Source organism: Symphalangus syndactylus, chromosome 7 (genome assembly GCF_028878055.3).
Source record: "Symphalangus syndactylus isolate Jambi chromosome 7, NHGRI_mSymSyn1-v2.1_pri, whole genome shotgun sequence".
Classification (NCBI taxonomy): domain Eukaryota; kingdom Metazoa; phylum Chordata; class Mammalia; order Primates; family Hylobatidae; genus Symphalangus; species Symphalangus syndactylus.
The window spans coordinates 118,327,037-118,350,073 of NC_072429.2; the positions used below are offsets into that span (position 1 = coordinate 118,327,037).

The 23,037-nt window shown below is 40.0% G+C and overlaps 1 protein-coding gene across 12 annotated transcripts in view; it reads right to left on the reverse strand.

The window, feature by feature from the left end:
- The window catches only part of ENPP2 (ectonucleotide pyrophosphatase/phosphodiesterase 2), a 116,703-nt gene that overhangs the window by 14,317 nt on the left and 79,349 nt on the right, over nt 1–23,037 (reverse strand). For 4 of the 12 annotated variants that reach the window (XM_063643524.1, XM_055287127.2, XM_055287128.2 and 1 more), the window contains 8 exons: nt 22,371–22,479; nt 19,134–19,259; nt 15,676–15,707; nt 14,826–14,953; nt 12,601–12,688; nt 12,356–12,443; nt 11,059–11,243; nt 8,748–8,799 (listed from right to left, as the gene is read on the reverse strand). In XM_063643524.1, the coding sequence (XP_063499594.1) occupies nt 8,748–8,799; nt 11,059–11,243; nt 12,356–12,443; nt 12,601–12,688; nt 14,826–14,953; nt 15,676–15,707; nt 19,134–19,259; nt 22,371–22,479 (808 nt within the window). Of the gene's footprint in view, nt 1–719; nt 795–8,747; nt 8,800–11,058; nt 11,244–12,355; nt 12,444–12,600; nt 12,689–14,825; nt 14,954–15,675; nt 15,708–19,133; nt 19,260–22,370; nt 22,480–23,037 lie in introns of all 12 variants that reach the window. The other 8 variants (XM_055287126.2, XM_055287123.2, XM_055287124.2 and 5 more) reach the window with 3 other exon arrangements.

Genomic DNA, 23,037 nt, shown 5'->3' on the forward strand with positions numbered 1-23,037 from the left:
GAAGTTCATCAGTTACCAAAGAACTCAATTAAGGCCCCCAGTGCAAATTCAGACCTCCAAAGGAAAGCTCTCTTCTTAGGAAAAAAAGGTCTGAAGCTTTACTCTTTGCGGAAGAAGAGATGGGAGTTCAGTACGAAAATCTTCATTCCACACTCTGCAATAAATACCTGGAGCTTGATCTGCCCACTTTGGATAGGCTAAAGTCAAAACTTCCATAGATTCTTGGAAATGTGGGGCCCTACAGACCAAAATATTTAGAGATGAGGCTTAGGCAATTCACAATTCTTTAAGTGATAAATTAAAAAAAAAATTCTTTGTACTATTTTTTCTACTAGAGAAAATCAGTTCTGAAAAACAGTTATTAAGTAATGTATACATGTTGCTTTCATTAAAGTCTTACCATTCTATGCAAGTAATGGAGAAAACTCTTCGTAGAATACTTTGCAAGACCCTCCCAGATAGAACTGCGGATTCGAGACAAAGCGGCCCACACTATTACAACACAAGCCTGTTCTGGGTAGTTCAGCTGCTCCAGCATTGCAGTAAATGTAGAAGCCTTAGTTAAGCTGCCAAATTTGGGGACCCACCCCTAAGGATTAGAACATAATCTGACAATATTAAATAAATGAAATATAATAAACAAAAAGCCCGCAAATAGTAACAGTAGTACTTAGGGGCAGTAAAACAACCCAGACTTTCCTTCAAAACTCAAACCAAACCTTTTCTAGGTTCAAAATTTCCATTAATGTTTTCCTTGTTTTCATTTCTGCTGCCTCTGAATTTCCTGGTTTCAGCTGGAAGCAGAAGTATCAAAATTCTTTGAGAAGCTATTCTTTTTTTATCATTTAAGTTTTCATGGTTACCACACACAGTCCTCCAAACTCAAATTCAAGCTTGGCATCTAATCGATTCCATTAGGGGACAACAAAATAGCAGCCATGTTCCCATATGCAATACCCCTCCCTAGAGCAACCACCAAACAAGAGTCTCAGACAATCTATAGTCTCCACCAACTCTGGCTTTTTCTCTAAATCCTCCTCATTTCTAAGCATTCAACGTAACACTCTATTCCACAAAGGCTAATGTATTTACAACACTCTCTTCACAATCGTTGTTAGCAACATTACACTATCGTGTATGCTATTTCCTTTCTCTCTACCAGAAATAACTTCTCCAGTCTTCGCCAAGTCTGTCACCTATCTCCTTCCAAATTTATCCATTATTCTTCATCATCAAACATTGAGCGCCTTGGTTGTGCCAGACCTTGGGCTGTAGAATGGAGGTACTGGGCAAAGATGATTAAGATAGAGCTCTTACCCTCAAAGAGCTCACAAGTCAAAGGGAGAGACAAACATAGCACAAATAACAGATGCCATGTGGTCTGCACCACATTAAAGATAGTTACAGAGTGTGATGGGAATGCAGAGGATGATGAATACTGGAAATGGAATGGAGGTGGCATCAGTAAAGTCCTTTAAGGAGCATATGAAGTTAAACCCATCAGTAAAGTCCTTTAAGGAGCATATGAAGTTAAACCAGGCTGGCCCCATGTTCCAGTTTTATGCTTGTTGCCCTGGTATAATTGTTAATAGTGTCCCTTTTCACTCTCAAAAGTGCATGACAAATATTCAGCCCTCATGGAAGAGACATGAAGAGGAAAGGGCGAGGGGGCCCAAGAGGGGCAGAGATACCTTAAGATTCATTTCCTCTGCCGGGCATGGTGGCTCATGCCTGGAATCACAGCACTTTGGGAGGCAAAGGCGGGTGGATTGCCTAAGGTCAGGAGTTCGAGACTAGCTGGCCAACGTGGCAAAACCCTGTCTCTACTAAAAATACAAAAATTAACCAGGCACAGTGGTACACGCCTGTAATCCCAGCTACTCGGGAGTCTGAGACAGGAGAATCGCTTGAATCCAGGATATGGAGGATGCAGTTAGCCAAGGTGGTGCCACTGCACTCCAGCCTGGGTGACAGAGCGAGGCTCCGTCTCTAAAAAAAAAAAAAAAAAAAAGATTCATTTTCTCCTGAAAAGTTTCCTCAATAAAGCTTCTCCATCTCTACTCACTCTACTGCTCTACATATAAAGATTCAACTTGCTTCAGAAATTTGGGTTCTAGCCAGGCGTAGTGGCTCACGCCTGTAAGCCTAGCACTTTGGGAGGCTGAGGTGGGCAGATCACCTGAGGTCAGGAGTTTGAGCCAGCCTGGCCAACATGGTGAAACCCCATCTCTACTGGAAATACAGAAATTAGCCAGGCATGGTAGCACACACCTGTAATCCCAGCTACTTGGGAGGCTGGGGCAGAATTGCTTGAACCTGGGAGGCAGAGGCTGCAGTGAGCCAAGATCGTGCCACTACACTCCAGCCTGGGCAACAGTGTAAGACACTGTCTCAGAAAAAAAAAAAAAAAAGAAAAAAAAAGAAAGAAATTTGAGTTCCATAGCTTCCAAGCTATTGTCATAACTGCAAGTTTTGGCACACAGCTGTAACACAAAAGTATCACTATCTGACTGCATTTTTCTCAATTAATACTGAGCAAAAATAGCATAATAAGGGGAAAAATACAGTGGTTTTTACAGCCTCCTAAAAATCCAACCAAGGTCCCCAGTGACCCAAAAAAATCTACTTGGGTCTTCCTGGAGCTTAATAGTTTCATCTAACAAAGAGGGGGAAATAATCTCTGCAGTAAGAAACACACATTTTAAGGTCCAGAATCAAAATTTAGATTTTATTTTTTCAGTTTATCAAAGTATCAAAGAAATCACAGGTTCAGAGTCATAGCCTGACTCTCCTAGTCTTTATGACATCTTGGGGGAGCCACCCACTGCATTTTTGTTGAGCAAAAAGTCTCTCTACTCAGGCCACAAAATGTACTTGAATCTTGTTCTCGGCACACATTGAGATCTTTATCTCGAGACCAGCAACCCTGGAGACCAGCCTGCAAGCCTCTGGTTTTGCAATATGTTTCCGGGATTTCTTGACGTGGATCTAGTATAACCTGGTCTTCCCAGGCTGGGAATGCCTGTCATGGAATTCCAGACCGAGCCTTCATTCCACACCCCAGTTCCCTGTTTACTATAGTGTCTCTGGCAGTTTTGGTACATGCCAAGGTTCTCTCCAGATACCACACTTGGCAAAATACTGTGAGGCCAATCTTTTTAAGTGGTGTGGACTTCCCTAGCACTCATTCTTTTTGTATTCCAAATTTGGGTCGTAGAGACTGGAGTTTGTGTTCCTTTTCCCTCCTCAGCTTCCTGATTCAGATTCCCACAGATGAGTGGACTGTCTTGAGAGCCACATGAAAATCTCTCCTCTTTTTTGTTTTTTTAAAACATACAGTCCCACAATAATATGCTCTTAAATCTTACCACAGAATCTCTACCCAAGATCTTTCCTTTTCCTGCACACTTTCTCCTTTGCCTTACAAGTGCCTATTATCATTTGCTGCCATTTCAACCTCCTCTGAGATTTGATTCAAGGCCTCTCTTTAGTGCCCTGTTCTTTCTTACCCCAACCTTGAAAACATTATGCTGTAATGTATCAACTGGATAAATCCTACAACAGAACAATAACTTTATGAGGACAAGGACTTCATCTGTTTTACTCACCACTGTATCTTCCATCTCCAACAATGCCAATCACATAATATCTACTTGGCAAACACTTGTTGGTAAGTTAATGATATATATTTCTAAAAATCTTGGCTTTCTACATATGACCTGTCTAATGTTACCCTGAAAGGTACACTGGGCAGATCAGTAGTATCATCTCCAACTTACTGATGAAGGAACTAGAGGTTTATGATTTGCACAAAATAATTCAGCTGCATAGCAGCACTAGAATCCTAGGCCATTACTCCTCTGCTTGACCTTTCGGGTGGTCTCCAGTTGGGTGCTGGCCACTGGGTTATTTTATGGAGAGTGTATGGGAATGAAGATCCAACTACTCCCAGGCATGAGCCCTGCCCGAGTAATGCCTACTGAGAAGCTAACGAGGACAGTAGTTTCTGTCAAAGCATCTAGTATTCCAGAAGCAACTTCCAAACTTTGATACATGAATTTTTTGTGGAGCAAAAAGTCTCTCTACTCAGGGAACAAAATGTATATGAGAAACAAAATTTTCTTTTGACATATTCCCTTTGTTCCCACTCTTAGAATAAGAAGCATTTTCAGATGAAAGCACATGGGCTTCAGTGTCATATAAAACTGCGTTCAAATCTAATCTCAGCTCTTTATAGTTGTGGTACTCTGTAACTTAATCTCCAAAGCTTTATATCTCCCTGGAATGTTGCACTGTTTACAGGCAAAATATGTAAAGTGACTTGTTTGGTTTTAACCCAAAGTAACTGCAGTTGTAGCTGTTGCAGTTGTACTGTTTAGTAAAGATATGGGCTCTACCTCAATACTGGCAAAGAATATTGCTAGGTAAAAGTTGTTAAAATTCAATCTACCATCAAATTCATCTTGAATTCTACTATAAACAATAAACAATTACTATGTATTGATTTCTTCCAAGTATTCCCAAAAACACACAGATACACATGCAGACACAAACACTCAGAAGCAGGAGTGAATGCTATCTCCTTCTTTCTCTAGAACAACTAATATCTCCAAAGAAATAACACAAATGAGAAACATTCCAAAATTGACAAGAGCTAAAGAAGATGTTCCCTCTGTAGCCATATTCAGGACTCTGCTTTAAAGTTAACAAGAATTACTAGTGTTTAAGTCAATTTTCTTTTTCTTTTTTGAAACAGAGTTTCGCTCTTGTTGCCCAGGCTGGAGTACAATGGCGAGATCTCGACTCACTGCACCTCCACCTCCTGGGTTCAAGCGATTCTCCTGCCCCAGTCTCCCTAGTAGCTGGGATTACAGGTGGATGCCATGATGCCCAGCTAATTTTTGTATTTTTAGTAGAGACGGGGTTTCACCATGTTGGTCAGGCTGGTTTTGAACTCCTGACCTCAGGTGATCCGCCCACCTCGGCCTCCCAAAGTCCTGGGATTACAAGTGTGAGCCATTGACCACACCCAGCTGTGTTTAAGTCATTTTCCTATCCAAACTAACTTCTCATTGTGTATAATAAGGAGCCAAGTATACATAGGTGTTAAAATTATTTTTAATTCCTTTTTTACAAAGATAATGGTGAGGGCTAACCTAAGAAAATGTGAAACATTTTTAATAGCAACGTAAATAGAGAAAAGATTAAGGTAAAAATAAATGGTGCAATTATTCTTGCAGTGCAAATTATACTTGGCTGTAGTGCCAGAATTGCTTGCTACAAGAGATTTTTTAAATTTTCTTTTCATTCATTCATTCCTCCATCGATTCAATGCCACGAGGAAATGAGTTTTCATTGAATGGAAAGTCTGCCAAGACATTAGGTATATGAGATCCAGAAATAACAACAGGCATGCAATTAAGATCTGGAATCTACCACATATCTAGAAATATTAAAGTTTAGCAAGCAGCTTAGATTGCCATTTTTTGAGGATTACATTTTTCTTTCTCTTCATTTTAGTAAAGGATTTGATTCCATAACAGTTTAAATATTTATAGCAAAATATTGCCCAAGATTGGTTTAATATACCTCTTTTTTATCACAGATATCCCTGTGATCGTTTCACTATTGGAACATGCAGCTTTTACTCATGTATTTTGTACAGATGTATGACTGATTTTACAGCATATGCCATTAAAACAGTCACATATAAATGTTACAGGTGAAGTGTGTATAGCACATGACATATTCTGAAAAATATCAACTACTTACATCTGTGTTTTAAAAAACTAATAATAAAAATAGTACAACTTTACATCTGTATAGAAGTTTAGGTTTACAAAGTACTTTAAAAGCCTTGATATGTATTCAAAGGTACCTAGAAAGGGGAAGTAATTCCCCTGAACATAACACATGTGTGCTCACATACATGGTGGTTCACATTCACAAGGATCTCTTCCAGTAGGGCAGACACTGAATATTTTAAATGGGAGGCCAAATTTATGACACAGGAAACACCATAAAGGCCTGAAAGAACTCAGACCAAGAAAACATCGCTTTGCCACTGAAGAAATGACCAAGGTAGAGCCCAAAAGGAGACAAAGCCCAAGAGACAACGAGATAGGGAGAGAGCAACAGGAGAAAGAGCATTGAGGTTTATACATATTCCAGCATCTAAGCAAGGAAATGCATTGCACATAATAAGATAAATACTTTTGAAGGCTCTCTTGTATCATTAAAGGTTGGTGCCACTAGGCCATGAGCAGACTTAGAATAGCATGAGCTATTCTAGATTCCCCCCTAATATTTTATGCCACCACTTTGAAGCCATGAATTAGAAACTATCAGTGGTACAGTCGTGTCAGAGTAACCAGTGCCAGCCCAGTGTCAGTATTCAACAAACGCTTGCTGAATGTATCCATGAGGGTTTGTTTCCATGAAAATACATAAACTTTAAGCTTCAGTAGTATAAAAAGACACTTCAGGGATATAAGTAACAAACTCATGTTCCACTCAGAGCAGAGCAATGGAGATGTGACCTTAGTAACCATAGCTCCTTACAGCCCTGAGAGTCAGTGATTCACTAAGAAGATGTCTCTTATTTTTATGCTCTTAAGTTTGAGGTGATTGTGTGGTTTTTTTGTTTGTTCGTTTGTTTGTTTTTGAGACAGTCTCGCGCTGTCACCCAGGTTGCAGTGCAGTGGTGCGATCTCGTCTCGCTGCAACCTCTGCCTCCCAGGTTCAAACAATTCTCCTGCCTCAGCCTCCCACGTAGCTGGGCTTACAAGCACGCGCCACTACTGCCCGGCTAATTTTTGTATTTTTTTTAGTAGAGAAGGGGTTTCACCATGTTGGCCAGGCTGGTCTCAAACTCCTGACCTCAGGTAATCCACCTGCCTCAGCCTCCTAGAGTGCTGGGATTACAGGCGTGAGCCACTGCGCCCGGCTGAGGTTATCGTTTATAATGAATTGTGAGACTGGTTTTGTCATATGAGGACACTGCCACCAACAAATTAAATGCAGGAATGTTTTCCTCAGACAGAAATGCTGTAGTACCATGAACAGTCAGACTTTGAATCAGCAAAATCATGGGAGTCCAATAGAAGTTGCCATAATTAATTTCATTAGAGACTTTTAGAAGAGAAGCATCTGAGTAGCATTTCTCTGCCTTGGCAACTAAATATCTGAAAAACTTGAATCATGAGACTCCCCATCTTTTGACTCTAGCAATGTTCTAATTGTTCTAATTATAATGACACTATAGTCCACTAGAGGTTAGGTGTCGAACATTGCAAATCACTTGTAGAGTTTGTGAAAGATTTGTGTGCCTTCCACCAACAATGGCCTATCTTCAAAGTGAGGTTCATTCAGTTCTATGCCAGAGTCCGTGTGTTCTGTGATCAAAGGGAGAAGTGGGATGATGGAGATACAGAAAAGGAAGAAGGAGGCAGATAAAGATCTTTAAAAGAGGAAAAATAAGTCAAGTAAATCAAATCTTCTACCGGTTTCCTCAACTCTACTTAATCAGATTGGAAAGAGCATATATGATAAACAGAACCATATGTAAGCTAACAACTCGAGCGATGCTCTCAGGAGAATTTGACCACGTGCATCTTTGCTGCATGACTTGTGGCTGCTATGCTTGAGTTCTTTCTGCATTTTAAATACACTTTTAGTCATTTCCTGGCTGTTTCAACATGTTATCCTATTTACTTTAGTAGCATGTATAGGAGGCTTCCCCTCCCCTTCTATTTTCCTCCAATTTTGTGAAACTTCACAATCAGATAAAAAGAGCCTGCATGGTAGATTGTGTTATCGTTCCTCATTATTTACTGCCTCCACCCATTGCCATATGACTTACAAGATACAGTCCCCACAGAAAAAATATATTTCCCTACACCATTGCTATCATGTGCTCAGCTTTGGCCAGCAAACTGTGAATGGAGTGACACATGCCTCATAAGAGCAGAAGCATTAAGACCCAGTGAACAGTTCCGCCACTCTTTTCCCTCTGCCAAGAGCAGGACATGTCTCTGATGGAGGCTACTCCTTCAGCCTGGGTTCCAGAATAAAGAATACACATGGAGCAAAGCTGCCCTTGGCCTATAGCCAGCACACTAAGATGGGAGCAAGAAGCGCATCTTAGTACAAATCACTACTTTTTTTTTTTTTTTTGGTCACATCATAAGCTTGCAAAAGTTCACTAATATGTGCTTGTTATCGTTGTACGTAAAGTCAGAGTTAGGGCTCGAGATGATCCTTCATGTAGGAGGGAGTTCTGATTTGATTCCTTCTGTGAATCTCTCCCTATCACTATATATATATATATTATATATATATATTTTATATATATATATATATATATATACTGACTCTCGAGGTAGATACCTTCACGATAGGCACCAGCTGCTATTATTTATCATTGTGACTATCATTCCCTTTATAGGAGTGTCCCACAGTGTCTTAACTTATGACTCATCAGATACAAAATGGATTGTGTATTTTTCAGAGGGCTTAAAAGCTATTGAGGGAGGAGAAAAGCTATTGGAATTTTTTTATTACATAGCTGGCATCTTGTGCACATGGAATAAACCAATATCCTTTGCCAGACAGGTATGAAAGTCACTTTGAAATACAAATTTTAATTTTAAACAATATTGTGCTTACACTACAATGTAAATAAGAAGCCTTTTCGATTTTCGAAAACTAGAAAAACCTTATCCGATTGTTTTGCAACAACCCCTTACCTTCTGTAGACCCTTTTGTATGAAGCCGTTTGTTGAGTTCATCCAACTTGTTCTTCATGTGTGAAAGCCAGTAAAGGAAAAAAGAAAGCAAATCAGAAATGTTCTTTCCCTCTGTGCCCTTCTGTCTACTTAGCACCCTGCTAAATTCAAAAGCGAACTCTAAACTCCATCTATAGCATACATTCTTTTGAGGAATTACTATTTTCTCTCAAACTGACATTCTGGGCCCCACCTCTAGCAGTTCTATGTTTGTAAGCACCTTCTTCAATCTCTGTTTCCTTCCTTAAAACTGCGGATAATCACCACAGCACCAATTTCTCATGTGGGTACTGATGATGACTTGGGCATATATGTGTAAGTTAATTAGGATAGTGCCTAAATGTTTCAGATTAATCTCTAGGCACACTGAAGTGATTCCCAAACTAATTTATGAAATCACTTTTCACCAAAGCTAAAAAGTAATGACTCAGCAATTCTGAAACATCATGAGTCAGCAACTCTACCCTTCACTATATATCCTAGCATATGTGTACAAGAAGACATTTCCAGTAATGTCTGTGGCAACATTGTTGTAAGAGCTAACATTTGCAAATTACTAAATGTTCTCAAGTAGGAAAATGAAAATAAAATTTTATGGTACATTTATACAATTAAATATTAACTACCATCTACCATATTAGCAGTAAAAATAAGTGAGCTAAAACTTCATATACTAATATACATAAGTCTTAAAAACATAATGATAAAATAATTGCAGGATACATATAGTATAATAGCATTTATTAAAAATTTTACAACATGCAAAACTATAGTATAGGTTATTTTAGGAAACTATACAAAAGATTATTTCATACATTATTTAATAGATATATAAGGCCAGGCACAGTGGCTCACGCCTGTAATCCCAACATATTGGGAGGCCAAGGCGGGTGGATCAGCTGAGTCAGGCGTTGAAGACCAGCCTGGCCAACATAGTGAAACCCCGTCTCTACTAAAACTACAAAAATTTTCCAGGCATGGTGGCAGGAGCCTGTAATCCCAGCTACTCAGGAGGCTGAGGCAGGAGAATCACTTGAACTCAGGAGGCAGAGGTTGCAGTAAGCCGAGATCGCACTACTGCACTCCAGCCTGGGCAGCAGAGCGAGACTCCACCTCAAAAAAAAAAAGAAAGAAAAGAAAACCTGTCCAAGCATAGTGTGTGGGGGTAGTCTCTGTTTGCACCACCACCACATCCCTGTTGCACCCTCCCACACCCTGCTCTGTGTCCTGGGAGGCTGACCTCTAGGGATGGCATCAAAGAGCAAACTTGCCCTGTGGCTCCCTGTTGGGCTCTACCAAGGGGAAACATGTGAAAGGAAGTACAGGGGAGGAAGATGAGGGTAGCACTCCCCTATCTGGGAGTGCTCCCTGCTGGGTTGCAATGAACAAGCTGCACTCATTGGCCAAATACAATAGTTCCTTCCTATTCGGCCTTCTCTCCGTGTTTTGGAAACTTACTCCTTCCCCTCACTCTTTAAATCTTAGAAGGTACTATGCAAACCCCAGGGCACTTCACCACTCCTCATTGACTTCCATCCACCCTGCTCAGCCTTGGTAAATTACTCATTAAACATGACTGAATCAATTCCTTTAAACTCTCTTTTTTTCTTTTCCTTTTTCTTTTTTTTTTTTTGAGTCAGAGTCTCACTCCGTCTTCCAGGCTGGAGTGCAGTGACACAATCCCGGCTCACTGCAACCTCTGCCTCAAGCGATTCTCCCACCTCAGCCTCCCAGCGCCACCATGCCCGGCTAATTTTTTGTGTTTTTAGTAGAGACAGGGTTTCACCATGTTGGCCAAGCTGGTCTGGAACTCCTGACCTCAAGTGATCCACCCGCCTCGGCCTCCCAAAGTGCTGGGATTATACGCGTGAGCGACCGCACCTGGCCTAAACTCTCTTTCAAAACCTCTTCTATATGGGCCACCTGTTTCCCATCGGGACCATGACTAATAGACATGTGATCCACAGTTGAAGAACATAGAAAAAGATTTTGGTTGAGAACTGTGACTGCACAGAATAGCAACATGAATTTTACTTTTTGTCTTTCATGGTCTATACCTGTGCTATTCAATATGGTATCCACAAGCCACATAGGGCTCTTTAATTATAAAGTAATGAAATAAAAATTTTAGTTCCTCAGTCACACTAGCCAGTAGCTACCATTTTGGACAGCATAATTATAGACCATGTCCATTGTCACAGAAAGTTCTACTGGCCAGCACTGTTAGCCACCCAACAAACTCCTCCGTAATAAACATAAAGATTATTTCTACCTTTGGCTCTACCTTATCATCACAAGTGCAGCCCAGGTCAAAATCAGACTGAAGGTACATAATCCCTGGATAATTGGGTCTGGTAACTTCCTCTGGCATGGTTGGCCTGAAGGTATTAGTGCGCAGGAGATGATTCAAACTTCCATGGGTCCCATTATTAGGAGCTGGCTTCAATCCCAGGAGATCTAATGAAAATTAAGAAAAGGAGGCAGGTGCTTCTTACATTTTTTTGATGAGATATGGTAAGATTTAAAACCCTTCACTTTCTATGGGTCTGAAAACTGTGAACACAAATCAGAATTGGACAAAACCAAATGTAGATGTCAGGCACCCCCTCCTTACCTCCTGAACCATTCTGGACTAACTACTTCTTGCCACAGCTTTCTGAAATAGCCAAGTTCATTGCTTGACCATGAATAGAGAGAGCGATTCCCAGAAAGAAAGAGTGAAGGAACAAGACCTTGATTAACTATTGCCTGTATCTGTGATAGTTACAACCCAAGGATGATCAATGTCAGTATCACTTTTTTCTGCACTTCCCTGGGACTATTTAATTCCACGTTTTGAAATGAGACTTATAATCAACAACTAACTAGAAGTCTGCCCTCTAATGACTCCACAGAAGTGTGGGGACGTGAGGAGGCTTTGGCCCTGTCCCCTGAAGTGCCACTGAGCAATGAACAGGCTGATTTCATAGCAAGTAAATAGTTGCCAAGTGCATATTCAGTAACTTGCTTGAGCTCAGAGGCAGGACAGGGGAGAGCTAGCAGCCAAGATGGGAAAAGAACCCAGGAGACCCGACTTGCAGACTCCCCCTCTAACCACCAGACTGGCACTCCCTTACTAAATAGGAAAAGTTGCCCTCATTCAGCAACTAGAAGTTCAAGGAAGAAAAATAATTAAGAGCACATAAATAGCTGGCCAGGATGCAAGCTGGCAACATTTTTAACTGGGCTGCAATGCGAGAGATGGAGATGGAGAGGACTCCGTGCAGAACTCTTGCTTCATCAGGTCTCTGACCAGTGGTGTCAAACTGTAATGCTATGTTAGACCAGCCAGAGGCTGCCAACAGCAACACTATGAAAACGCCCCATTAGTCAACTGTTGAAGGAAGACAAAGAAGCCTTAGAAGGGGATAATATTCTGTCTTTGAACCAATGGGCAAGTTACAACCTTTTGTGGGGAAGGGGAGGTAGTCCCAGAAAATAGACACCACATTTCTTTCTCTGACATTGAGAAAGATCATATATACTCACTAAAGATTGTTTCAATGATTTTGATTAAACGAGTGGCTTACCACACATAACGTTGTAAAGTTCAATGTTTTCGAATGGAGGCACTTTAGTCTTGTACTTAAATGTTGGGCCATAACCTACAAAAACAGTCTTCCAAAAGAAAAGAAAAACAAAAACAGTTAAGCATTGTTAGGTAGGAACACTTCCTCTATTTATGAATACTGTACACCTTCACTCACACCACCATTACTTCCCCTCTCGAAGAATCACTAAAACACAATTTCAACTCACAGTTCTGCCATCATACCTGCATGCTGTTGACCTTGTTATCAAATCCATGGTCTCCTTGGAAAAAGCATTTTCCTGATGGTTTCTTATAAACATCCAAAGGTTTCCTAAATTGAAACAATTTCATGATCAGTTAGGATTTCTCATGAAATTACTTTGATAAAAAGGTAATTTCGGGGTACAAAGAATATCTAAGAAGGGGCTTTTGAAAGTCTATTTGTCTCTATTTTAATTGCATTCTTCTTGTGACATGAAAAGAGGATCCTATGCATTTCTCCAAGTGACTTTTCTTTGACAGTTATTGCAGGATAAATGGGGACCTGTGAACAGAAGTCACGATGCCCTCCTTGGACCTCGTGCTTACACCAAGTAGGGTGCTTGTCAAAAGTCAGGCTCGGCCTGTCTAGGTGCTTGGCTAGCTCTGAGACTGTAAAATTCTCAACTCTAGGACCATGTTTGTCTGGTTCACTTCTATGTACCCCTCCCCAGGCTCAGTGTCAAGACGTAGTAGGCACTTTGAAAAAATGTGATGTCTCACCTATTATATACCCATAATAATTTAAAATTTAAAATAAAATAAATTTGTGATGTTTAAACAATGAATGGAGATCTATATTCTATAAAAATGTTTGCATGCAAATTTATCTATCAATATACAATACAACTAGAGTACAACTAAGCAGCCAATTAACAGTAATCGTGACATATCTGACAAAAGCATGGCCTCACCTAGACAATATCTCTATTTAGAAACAGAAAACAGAAATACTGCTCTCTAGACATCGAGACCATCTGATCTTTCCTTTTGTGACAGAAGACACCTTTTGCAAAAGTGTCATGTGACCCTTTTCCAAAATAACTTTCATGTTAATTTAATACAAGTACTTCCTAAGTACCCATGGGTATATAGCACTGAAAGTGCTTTCGGAAAACAAAAAATCTAATATATGGGTCTCCACCCTTGGAATAATAAGGGCTTGGGATAATAAGACATATGCATACAATACCTCAACAACGCAAGAAGAGTTAAATTTAAAAGATGTATTGTTAACCAACATGCCTGGTTTTGGGCTACACTAATTTGCCCAACTGTCATCATCTTTCACTTAACTTCTACTCAGCTCCCATGTTTTTGCCATATGAACCTACTACCTGCGCCAGTGTGACCCTTTCCAAGCTGCCCCATACACAAAAGATCCTTCAGGAGCACATACCGGGCCAATTAATTTCAGTCACATCCCTGTAAATTCTCCATGAGGATTTCCCACAACTGTTTTAAAAGACTCCAATAATTCCTGTTCTTCGTACATCTTTCTTCATAATCCCACATATTTAACTCTAAGTACACCCTGGAAAATTACAGCATGATATTTATGTATCTGTCACATGTGTCTCTAAATGTCCCATACTGATACAAGTTTCTAGAGTTCTAAGTTCTTCTTAGAACTTAGAGTTTCTAAATATTTTCTTGTTATCTTCTCTCTCTTGCAAACTAGTACCTAGCTAGAGTACATGTGGCAGTTGTTCAATTACTGAGATAGACAAATTCACAGCACTTTTCTTAAGTAGAAAGTTGGAGCAAGAGTGAGTGGGAAACAGCTACTTCCAGCTCTGTGTGAAAATGGATAAATCCTTAATAATTAACTCATTGGAAGTTGTTAGAGCCTCCAAACATGTCCTAGACCACATTCAAAAGCAAGGAACGTTCTCTTCAACATTGGAGAGTCTTTTGTAGTTCAATAGAAGGCAAACATTGGGAATGTTTAAAGCAATGTAAAAAGTGCCCACAATAACAGAGTTTTTAACATTAACAACATTTTCTAAAGTCCTCTATAAATGTTGCTACGAGCAAAGTCTCAACAAATGAGATCAAATCAGCCCAATATACTAAGGCAAGGTCCCATTTATACTTTTCACTTACTCAAGTAGTAAGAATAAAGGTTAGAATGTAAATTCAAAGAATGAAAGAGACACACACACACACACACACACATACACACACACACAAACACACACACACAGATGCACTGACAGACTACAAAGAGATACCACGATGCTGAGACCAAGAAAATAGAGATATATTGTCTCAGCACTGATGGTTTATGTAGCCCACAAAATCTTTGGAAACAGTGAGATTTCCAACTGATATTTCTTTCAGCGATGACTAAGGATGATAAAATATTTCCAGTTGCCAAAGGGGTGGTTGTGGAAATGAGAAACAGAAATAGCCCATATACCAGTTACCTTGCAACATGCCATCTGCGTTCCACCAATAAATGGATATCCTCAATTCTTCTATTGTTGGCATAGTGCAAACGTTTGGGAAGGTGCTGTTTCAAGTAAGGCTTAAAGTGCTGATCTGGTTTTTTACACTGAAATAGAAATGGAAATCAGACTTTAGATGGAATGTCTTTTGGAAAGATTCTTACAAATTCTCTCTAGAAAGCTGAAGGAGATTTTAAGCCTAACCAAAGGTTAGTTAGTGAATAAATGAAATTTGTTTCTATCAAATAATGTACGCTGAAAACAAATAGATTCAAAAGAGATTAAGTAACCTCGGAGATGATATGACAGGCTATCTGAGGAGAGTTAGGAATTTTAAGATGCATTCCTGGCTTGTGAGACCATCGCCAAGAGCAAGTCACACTCCAAGGCCTTTCCCAACTCCTTCAAATCAAACAGTTGGGGGTGGGGTGTCGGTGGGAGGGGAGGAACACATGGGTTTAGGCTTATCTGATTAGATGCTCTTGTGCCATTAAGGTCGCTACCCAGCATCCAGGAACAATGGAGCAGAGTGGGTGGGCAGTTCTGGTTCAGAGAAAGCAAAGATTTGTTTAATCATGAATGAATACTTTTCAGTTCTAATGGAAGGATCAGATATTCTCCATTTGCATCATTGCCAAGACCATTAGGGAGCCTGCAGCTGACCACAGGCCAGAAGTTTTGAAAGCTCTTAAGGAAACAAATATACAGGATGGCAGGGCAGTGAGGAAAGTGTTCCTCCGGCCCCCCGGGGGAGGCACACACAGGAGGGAGGCTGCTCCAGGGGCAGAGGCCTGGGCAGGGCAGAGGCGGGACAACTGGCAACACTTACCGTGAGATTGGCAATAATGGCTTTGGGGTCGTCTGTTCAAAGAGAGGAGAAAGATTTCAAAAGAAATAACAATCATTACCAAGAGAAATCATTTTTGCAGCAAGATTCTCAATTCTTTCTCCTTCCATCCCACAGAAGACTATCACTTCAGTGTTTTGTTTGAAAGATAAATAATTGTGTGGGGGTATTTAACGTTTCAGTCATTGACATGCAGCTAAGCAAGCGGAACAAATCCTATAGTAAACTGCCCTCCTAGGTCCAGTTCTGCTCTTCTGGAGGCAATTCCTCCTTCCACAGCACCAGGATACTGCTAGGTAAATTGCTTCTTGTTTTAAGTTCCCCCAAATTGTTCCCCTTGAGACATAGTTTATTTGCAGTTTGACCTCAGGAACTAAACTGGGCATTTGGGGCTTTTAATGTAACTTCTTATTTATCTGCAGATTTTTGAAACAAGTTTTCACCCACTTAAAGATGAAACTTCTAATCCATTGAGTTATTTTTTTAAAAGGGAGTCTTGTTTCCCTGGTTATATCCTGGGTGTAATTACATAGGTAGCCACACCTCTCCAGCCATAGACACACATGTGCATGCACCTCCTTTATTTTCAATAGCATCAAGTAAAAGATTTTAGTCAATACACTGAACTAGCTAAAAGCAAAACTATGTAAATGATGGCTGTGCATAAACTGTGGACAGGATTATATTATCTGAAGCTCCCCTTTTGGGCGGAATGTGGGGAGAAAGAGGAGATTGTAGGTTGCTTGGATTTTGTTTTGTTTTCGGGAAGTTTGCTTCAGTATGTTATTACAGAATCAGCAGAAAAGGAAAGTTGTATTCAGAAGAGATAGCAACTATCATGAGGCAGCCCTCCCTGGCATCTAAATACCAGTGGAGCAGGCCTTATCTGTATCACATGCTGCTGCATCCCTGGGCTTGTGCAGAGTAGACACTCAATAGACATTTGTTAATAAATATTTGTTCATATTTGTTAAAAATGCATGAATAAACTTGCCTTGGGGTATAAATATACAGACTCCAAAGACTATTTTCAGAATCTCAGCTCTAAAGCTTGAAATCCAAAACTAAAATGTGTATTCCGTTGGCCTTAATTGCATCTCTTACTGGAAAGCAAATAAGTAATAATGTAATAATAATAGCCCGAATAGATTTCATACATGTGCCTGTCTTTCTATAAGAGCTTTGCAGGTGGCCGGGTGCAGTGGCTCATGCCTGTAATCCCAGCACTTTGAGAGGCCAAGGTGGGTGGATCACAAGGTCAGGAGATCGAGACCATCCTGGCTAACACAGTGAAATCCCGTCTCTACTAAAAATACAAAAAATTAGCCAGGCATGGTGGCATGTGCCTGTAGTCCTGGCTACTTGGGAAGCTGAGGCAGGAGAATTGCTTGAACCCAGGAGGCAGAGGTTGCAGTGAGCCAAGATGAAGCCACTGCACTCCAGCCTGGGTGACAGAGCAAAACTCCATCTCAAAAAAAAAAAAATAAAGAGCTTTGCAGGCACTTTCTCTCTGGTCATTCACAATAACCCTGAGAGGTAAATGCTGTTCAAATCCTCACTAAGCCAATGGGTTTTCAGAAGGAGGAGGAGTTGGCACTCTGGCACTCAAGCAATCTGATTGAGCAGGCCAGGCCTCATAAATCATATTCCTCAAAGGGACGAAATAGAGTAAGTTCACGGTCTTTGACAATGAAGAGAAGTAAATAGCATGTACTCAGATAAGTCCCAGAGAATTACTAGGAATATCCAATGCCTGAGTCCATGCTGGGGACATCAATCCTTCAATTCTGAAGAACTCAGTCTTTGCAGGCTAATAGTCCTCATTTTGTGTGAAGAAAGGGCAGTGATTCAGCTACTCTGGCTTCAAATCTCAGATCTGTAACTTACTAACCATCATTCTCGAAGCTAGTTCCCTCACCCCTCTCTGAGCCTTGATTTCTACTGTCTATAAAAAGGATAGTGATACTTATCACATAATGCTATTAAAAGGATTAAATAAGAGTGTATGTGTGTGTGTGTGTGTGTGTGTATCTGAAATAGTGGTATGACTAAGACATCATCATCATATCCAACCTTTATATAGCTTTGACTATGTGCTAAGCACTGATCTAAATTATGTAAACACAATCTCTTATTTAATCTTCCCAACAATCCTTACATAGCAGATGAGGAAGCAGAGGTACAGGGTGCTAACATGGTGAGTACCGAGCAGAGCTAAGATATGAACCCAGATGTCTGTGTCTGTCACCACCCCATGCTACTGTCTCCCACAGAATGAAACCACATTGGAAAGTGTTTTTGTAAAGTACAAAACATTTTATCGTTGATAGTTATGATTTCATGGGCCATGGGAAGGTTTTTTTTTTTTCCCTCCAATCCAATCTCCCCATTACATGTACTAATGTCAGAAATTCCGTTGAAAATAGAGAAAATCTTTTTGGCATAGCCCTGAAGTGCAAATACTAAAATTGAGCGGTGCCATAGTGACTGTGTCCAGTCTATGCGAGGGCAGAAAAGGGAGGACACAGGGACAGGAAAGGTCATGGAGGAGAGAAGGCAGAAACACCCACATTTTGTTTATTTCACAACATTGCCTGGAGCTGACCTTGGAACAGTTCCAGTTGTGTTGACTCAGGAACATAATTAGGGAAAAATTTAATTTTCCAAAGCTGTAAGGTTGGTATCAATGGTTTCTTATTCCCAAGGCTAAAAACTTTAAAGAATTTTTTTTTCAAAGTGCGGCATAACCCCAAGAAAACTATGGACTTCTCAAAAGCTAGGTAGACAGCACCTAAAAATCATAGTCCACAAATTAAGTTCGTATCAGTGGTAGATCATAACCTGAACATGTAAAACATAAGTGACAAGATTATTCCTGTTTCTTTTTATGTCTAACCTTTCAGGACAGCTGCCACTTCCCAAGGGCTTAGTATCTTTTCCTACTAGATTCTACCAATCACTTTTACAAAGAGAATGGACTCCATTCCACAAGGCTCCTAGGAACCCTCACAGTCCAAATGTGGTTCTGCCAACGCTTACATAGACCCTCTAGTTCCATCTATAAAGGACCAGCCTGAACTTCTTATTGAAAAAATTCTTACCTTATAAACAGAAGTTTTTGGTCATGAATATGCTTCGAACTAAGTGCAATTTCCACATAAGAACAACAGCAAATATTTATATAATGCTATTATGTGCCAGGAACCACTCTAAGCAATATGCATCGATTAATTTCTACAGATAGCTGCTAGCATTTATCATCCCCAGTTTTCAGATGAAAAAACTGAGGCTTAGAGTTTAAATGACTTATTCAAGGTCACTCAGCTAAGTGGTAGCAGAGCCAGAATTTTTACCCAAGTATTTCAGCTTTAGAAAACAAGCCCTTACCTATTCCATTGTATTACCACTCTAACGACTTAGTATTTTAAGAATCAACTTACATTTAGCATTATTGCTAAATTTGGATCGAATTCTTCCTAGAGTTCCAGGCACTAAGGTAATATCATCCACATTAGTTAGGTAATTACTCAAGAACTCAGTTCTATCACACGTGACATCTTCCATTCCTATGGGGAGGGAGAAAAAGAATATTTTCAGGCAATATTAAAATGAAAATCGTAACATAGACACTAAAGATAACATCCAGGCATCTCTTTAGTTAGTTTTTAGTAACTTAATGGGAAGAGCCCTGACTTTTGAGATTTTTGTATTTGACTTTAAATGTTTTAAGGCTTCTCTGTATAATCTTTTCTCTAGACTTTTACTTAGCCATATCATCTTGCAAGCACTAGAAGGCTGAAAATGCATTACCTCGATTACATTTTAAGTCACTCAGCCAGCACAGCAAGACAAAGGAAGTCACCATGATTTAAACAACAACAACAACAACAACAACAAACATAACTATTGACAGAGTCTTTATGAAAATGATCTATTCTTTTATTAAAAAAAAAACAGAAAAAACCCTAGATTGCATCAAACTCTTCCCAGCTGGGGGTGGTATAAATGGAATATATGGTTCTGTGTCTCTTTTACAAAATGTCATTTTCCAACTCTCTAATATATCTCCTGTCTTGAGTACATAATCAGCAGTCCTCACTGCCTCCACTGGTGGCCTTGGATGTTCCTGACAAAACAATACTGGCAACAAGAGATGAGAAAGAAAAATGTCAGTTCCAATGACCACCCAAACTGAAAAACAAAATAACATTGAAAACAAGTTGTAAACAATGTAATTAGTCAGAACTGAAAGCTAGCAACTAAAGCAAGAAGGTTCTAGGTAGGGAATTTTTTTTAAACAACAAATATTTCTCCTCCACCCCAAGATTTGTTGTGTGTCCCCATCAAGGAAAATTCTTTTATTAAAATGCTTTTATTTAAAACATTGTTGTAAACTCAAATCTTAGCATCATAGACTATGGAGGCTACTAGAGACTTTACTGAAATGTATGAGATGACCTGGAACGTTTTAATATATTGCTCAGTACAATTCAATATGTACATATTCTCTAACAGGGAAAATAACCCTGTTGGAGAATACTCAGATATTCACATCCTGTAAAGGATGCCCAAAGGTTTTAAAATAAGGAAATACCACCCAGAGTACCCCAGATCTGGTAAAATTCAAATAATCACCTCCCAGGATCCCAGATCCAGAACCTTCCCTTGTTTAATACAAATTGGAATGAAACGCAAGAAAAAACACATAGCATAAGGATTATATATCTTGCACTTTAAAAGTTAAACCCTTAGGAAGAAAAATAGAGCAATGAAGAGCTACTGTGTTTTAGTACAATGTTAGCCCAGGAAGGGAAAGTCCCCAAATACATATTAATAGAGGGCTGAAAGTCTCTCCCATTGGTTATATTTCTAGGAAGCCCCTTATGCCACCCCAAATGTGAGCAATCTCCCTTACTTTTGAAGCCCATCAGGCACTATGCTAAGTGCTCCTCAAGCGTCATCAGCCTTCACTCTGCAGACTAACTTTGTGGAGGGGTGTTAATATTCTTGCCTGACAGATGAGGAAACTGAGACTTGGAGAGGCCACAAAAGGTGCATAGTGTCATATAGCTGTTAAATGACACAGTGCAATTTGAACTCCACTAAAATTCATTCTGACTCCAAAGACCATGCCCTAAAACACTAAACCATACCATCTTTTAAGAGAGAGGTGCTGTACACTTTGGGAGGCCAAGGCGGGCAGATCACCTGAGGCCAGGACTTTGAGACTGGCCTGGCCAACATGGTGAAAGCCCATCTCTACTAAAAATACAAAATTTAGCTGGGCCTGGTGGCAGGCGCCTGTAATCCCAGCTACTCAGGAGGCTGAGGCAGGAGAATCACTTGAACCCGGGAGGTGGAGGTTGCAGTGAGCCAAGATCGCACCATTGCATTCCACCTTGGGCGATGAGAGTGAAACTCTGCCTCAAAAAAAAAAGAAGAAGAAGTGCTGTAGTTGTCCCAAACCAAATGGATCTACTCATCTTGGAAGCCTACACACTGACACACTGACAAGCCAAGGTTTTAACCTATCCATGACCTTTACAATGCCTTAGCACATGACTCATTGGGACCCTTCTACTTAGACATCTGGCTCCAGCATGTGAGCAAATGCTCTTGACACCTCTGGGCAACTTAAATTGAATCAGCTTTGACACATGCTCCAACTTCTCTGACCTGTGTGTAGCTCTCCACTAAGCCAAATGCATGGAGCATGACTTTGCAAAGGGTTACATGAAGCCCACTCAAGAGGAGAAAGTTAATCCCTTTGGCTTTTTCTTTCTAATTTCTCATAGATCTTCTAGGACATTCTGGAAAGACATTCAGGACCAGAGCTAGGGAGATTTGCCTACCATTCTTAACAGAACCGCCAAAGTGTCAGCCAATTTTCATCCTCCAAACTCCACTAGAAGGGAGAAGCCCCAAATTCCAACGCTACTGTTTCAATCTAATAGTTCCGGAATACAGGAGACACCCTCTAGAACTCAGTCTGCATGTCTCTGAGCCCCCACCCCCTGCACAGCTCTATAGTCATATAATGTTTATGATGCTCTTGATCTCTTCAAAGAATTGGTCATAAATTTTTCTACTTCATAAAGTGATTTAGAAAAACTACTTCCTATAATGCTTCTTCTTCTCTGTAACAGTCATCTGAATTACAGCAGGGCCTTCTGGTTTGGACCTTGACTTCCCTCAGTGGATTCGGGGAAATCATTTGGCTTACATGCCACTTCTTTGACAAGAACCCTATGTCTCTGCTTCTTTATCATATTTAGATGTATTTTTTAACCATATAAACTCCATGGACTCCTTTTGGGGATGTGGCTGGCAGGGATAGGGGATTATCACCTGATATGTCACATTCACAGAAGAAGCTATTAATATCACAAGGAAACTGTCTGTGTCGCTTTAACAAGAGACAGATTTTTGTAGAAAGGTCTTTCCTGCAAATAACAGAAATATATAAGAAGTCCCAGCTTTTGATCAAAATGAACCCAGGGATCTCTCAAGTCATCTCACACTTTTGAATCATGGCCTGATTTCTATCCCCATCTTAAAGAAAGGGGGAAGGAAGTTAAGAATGGAATCTTGGCTTCTAAGGGCAAGGATTCTTTTCCTCAATATGATCAGAAACATTATCCATCTATCCTATTAGCAAAGAAAAAACAAAGCTTTACCGTGGTCTCCGACAAAGATGACATTGACACACCGATGCAGTTTTAGTTGTTTCAGTCCATCCATTAATTGCCCCACAATTTTGTCGATTTCCCTCAGAGGATTTGTCATCTGGGAGAAAGAAGCAAGTTAGTCCCCACAGGGTTTTCTTTCTTTCCCTTTCAGTCTCTCATAGATCTTCTACCCCTAGAACATTTTGGAAAGAAAACTTCCGGCCCAGAGGCAGAGCTTTGTCTGGGGAGATTTGCCTGCCATTCTTAATGGAAATCTGGTCTAAGCACGTTATATTTGTATTCTTTTGAGAGAATTAAAACCTCTCCTCATCCAATCCCTTTAAAGATTCTTTGACATAAAAGTGTCAAAAATATTGTTAATGAAAATTCTTTAAGAGATAAAATCGACTTTCTAAAATGTGACAGCATCCTTTAAATCCAAGAGTTTTGAGAGTAAACAGAAAGTCCCTAAGTGAAATCACATTAGATTTTGAACCATGGCAAGAAGATAGACACTAAGTGAATCCAAAGCTGTTCTGAGGTTAAAATCATAACCTTCCACTAGATAATAAATTAGAATATCATTAATACAATGAGATCCATCTTGTTCTAAGTAATTTAACTATTGGCATCTGAAAGCAATAAATTCTTAACAGAAGAACCTATTCTAAGAAAC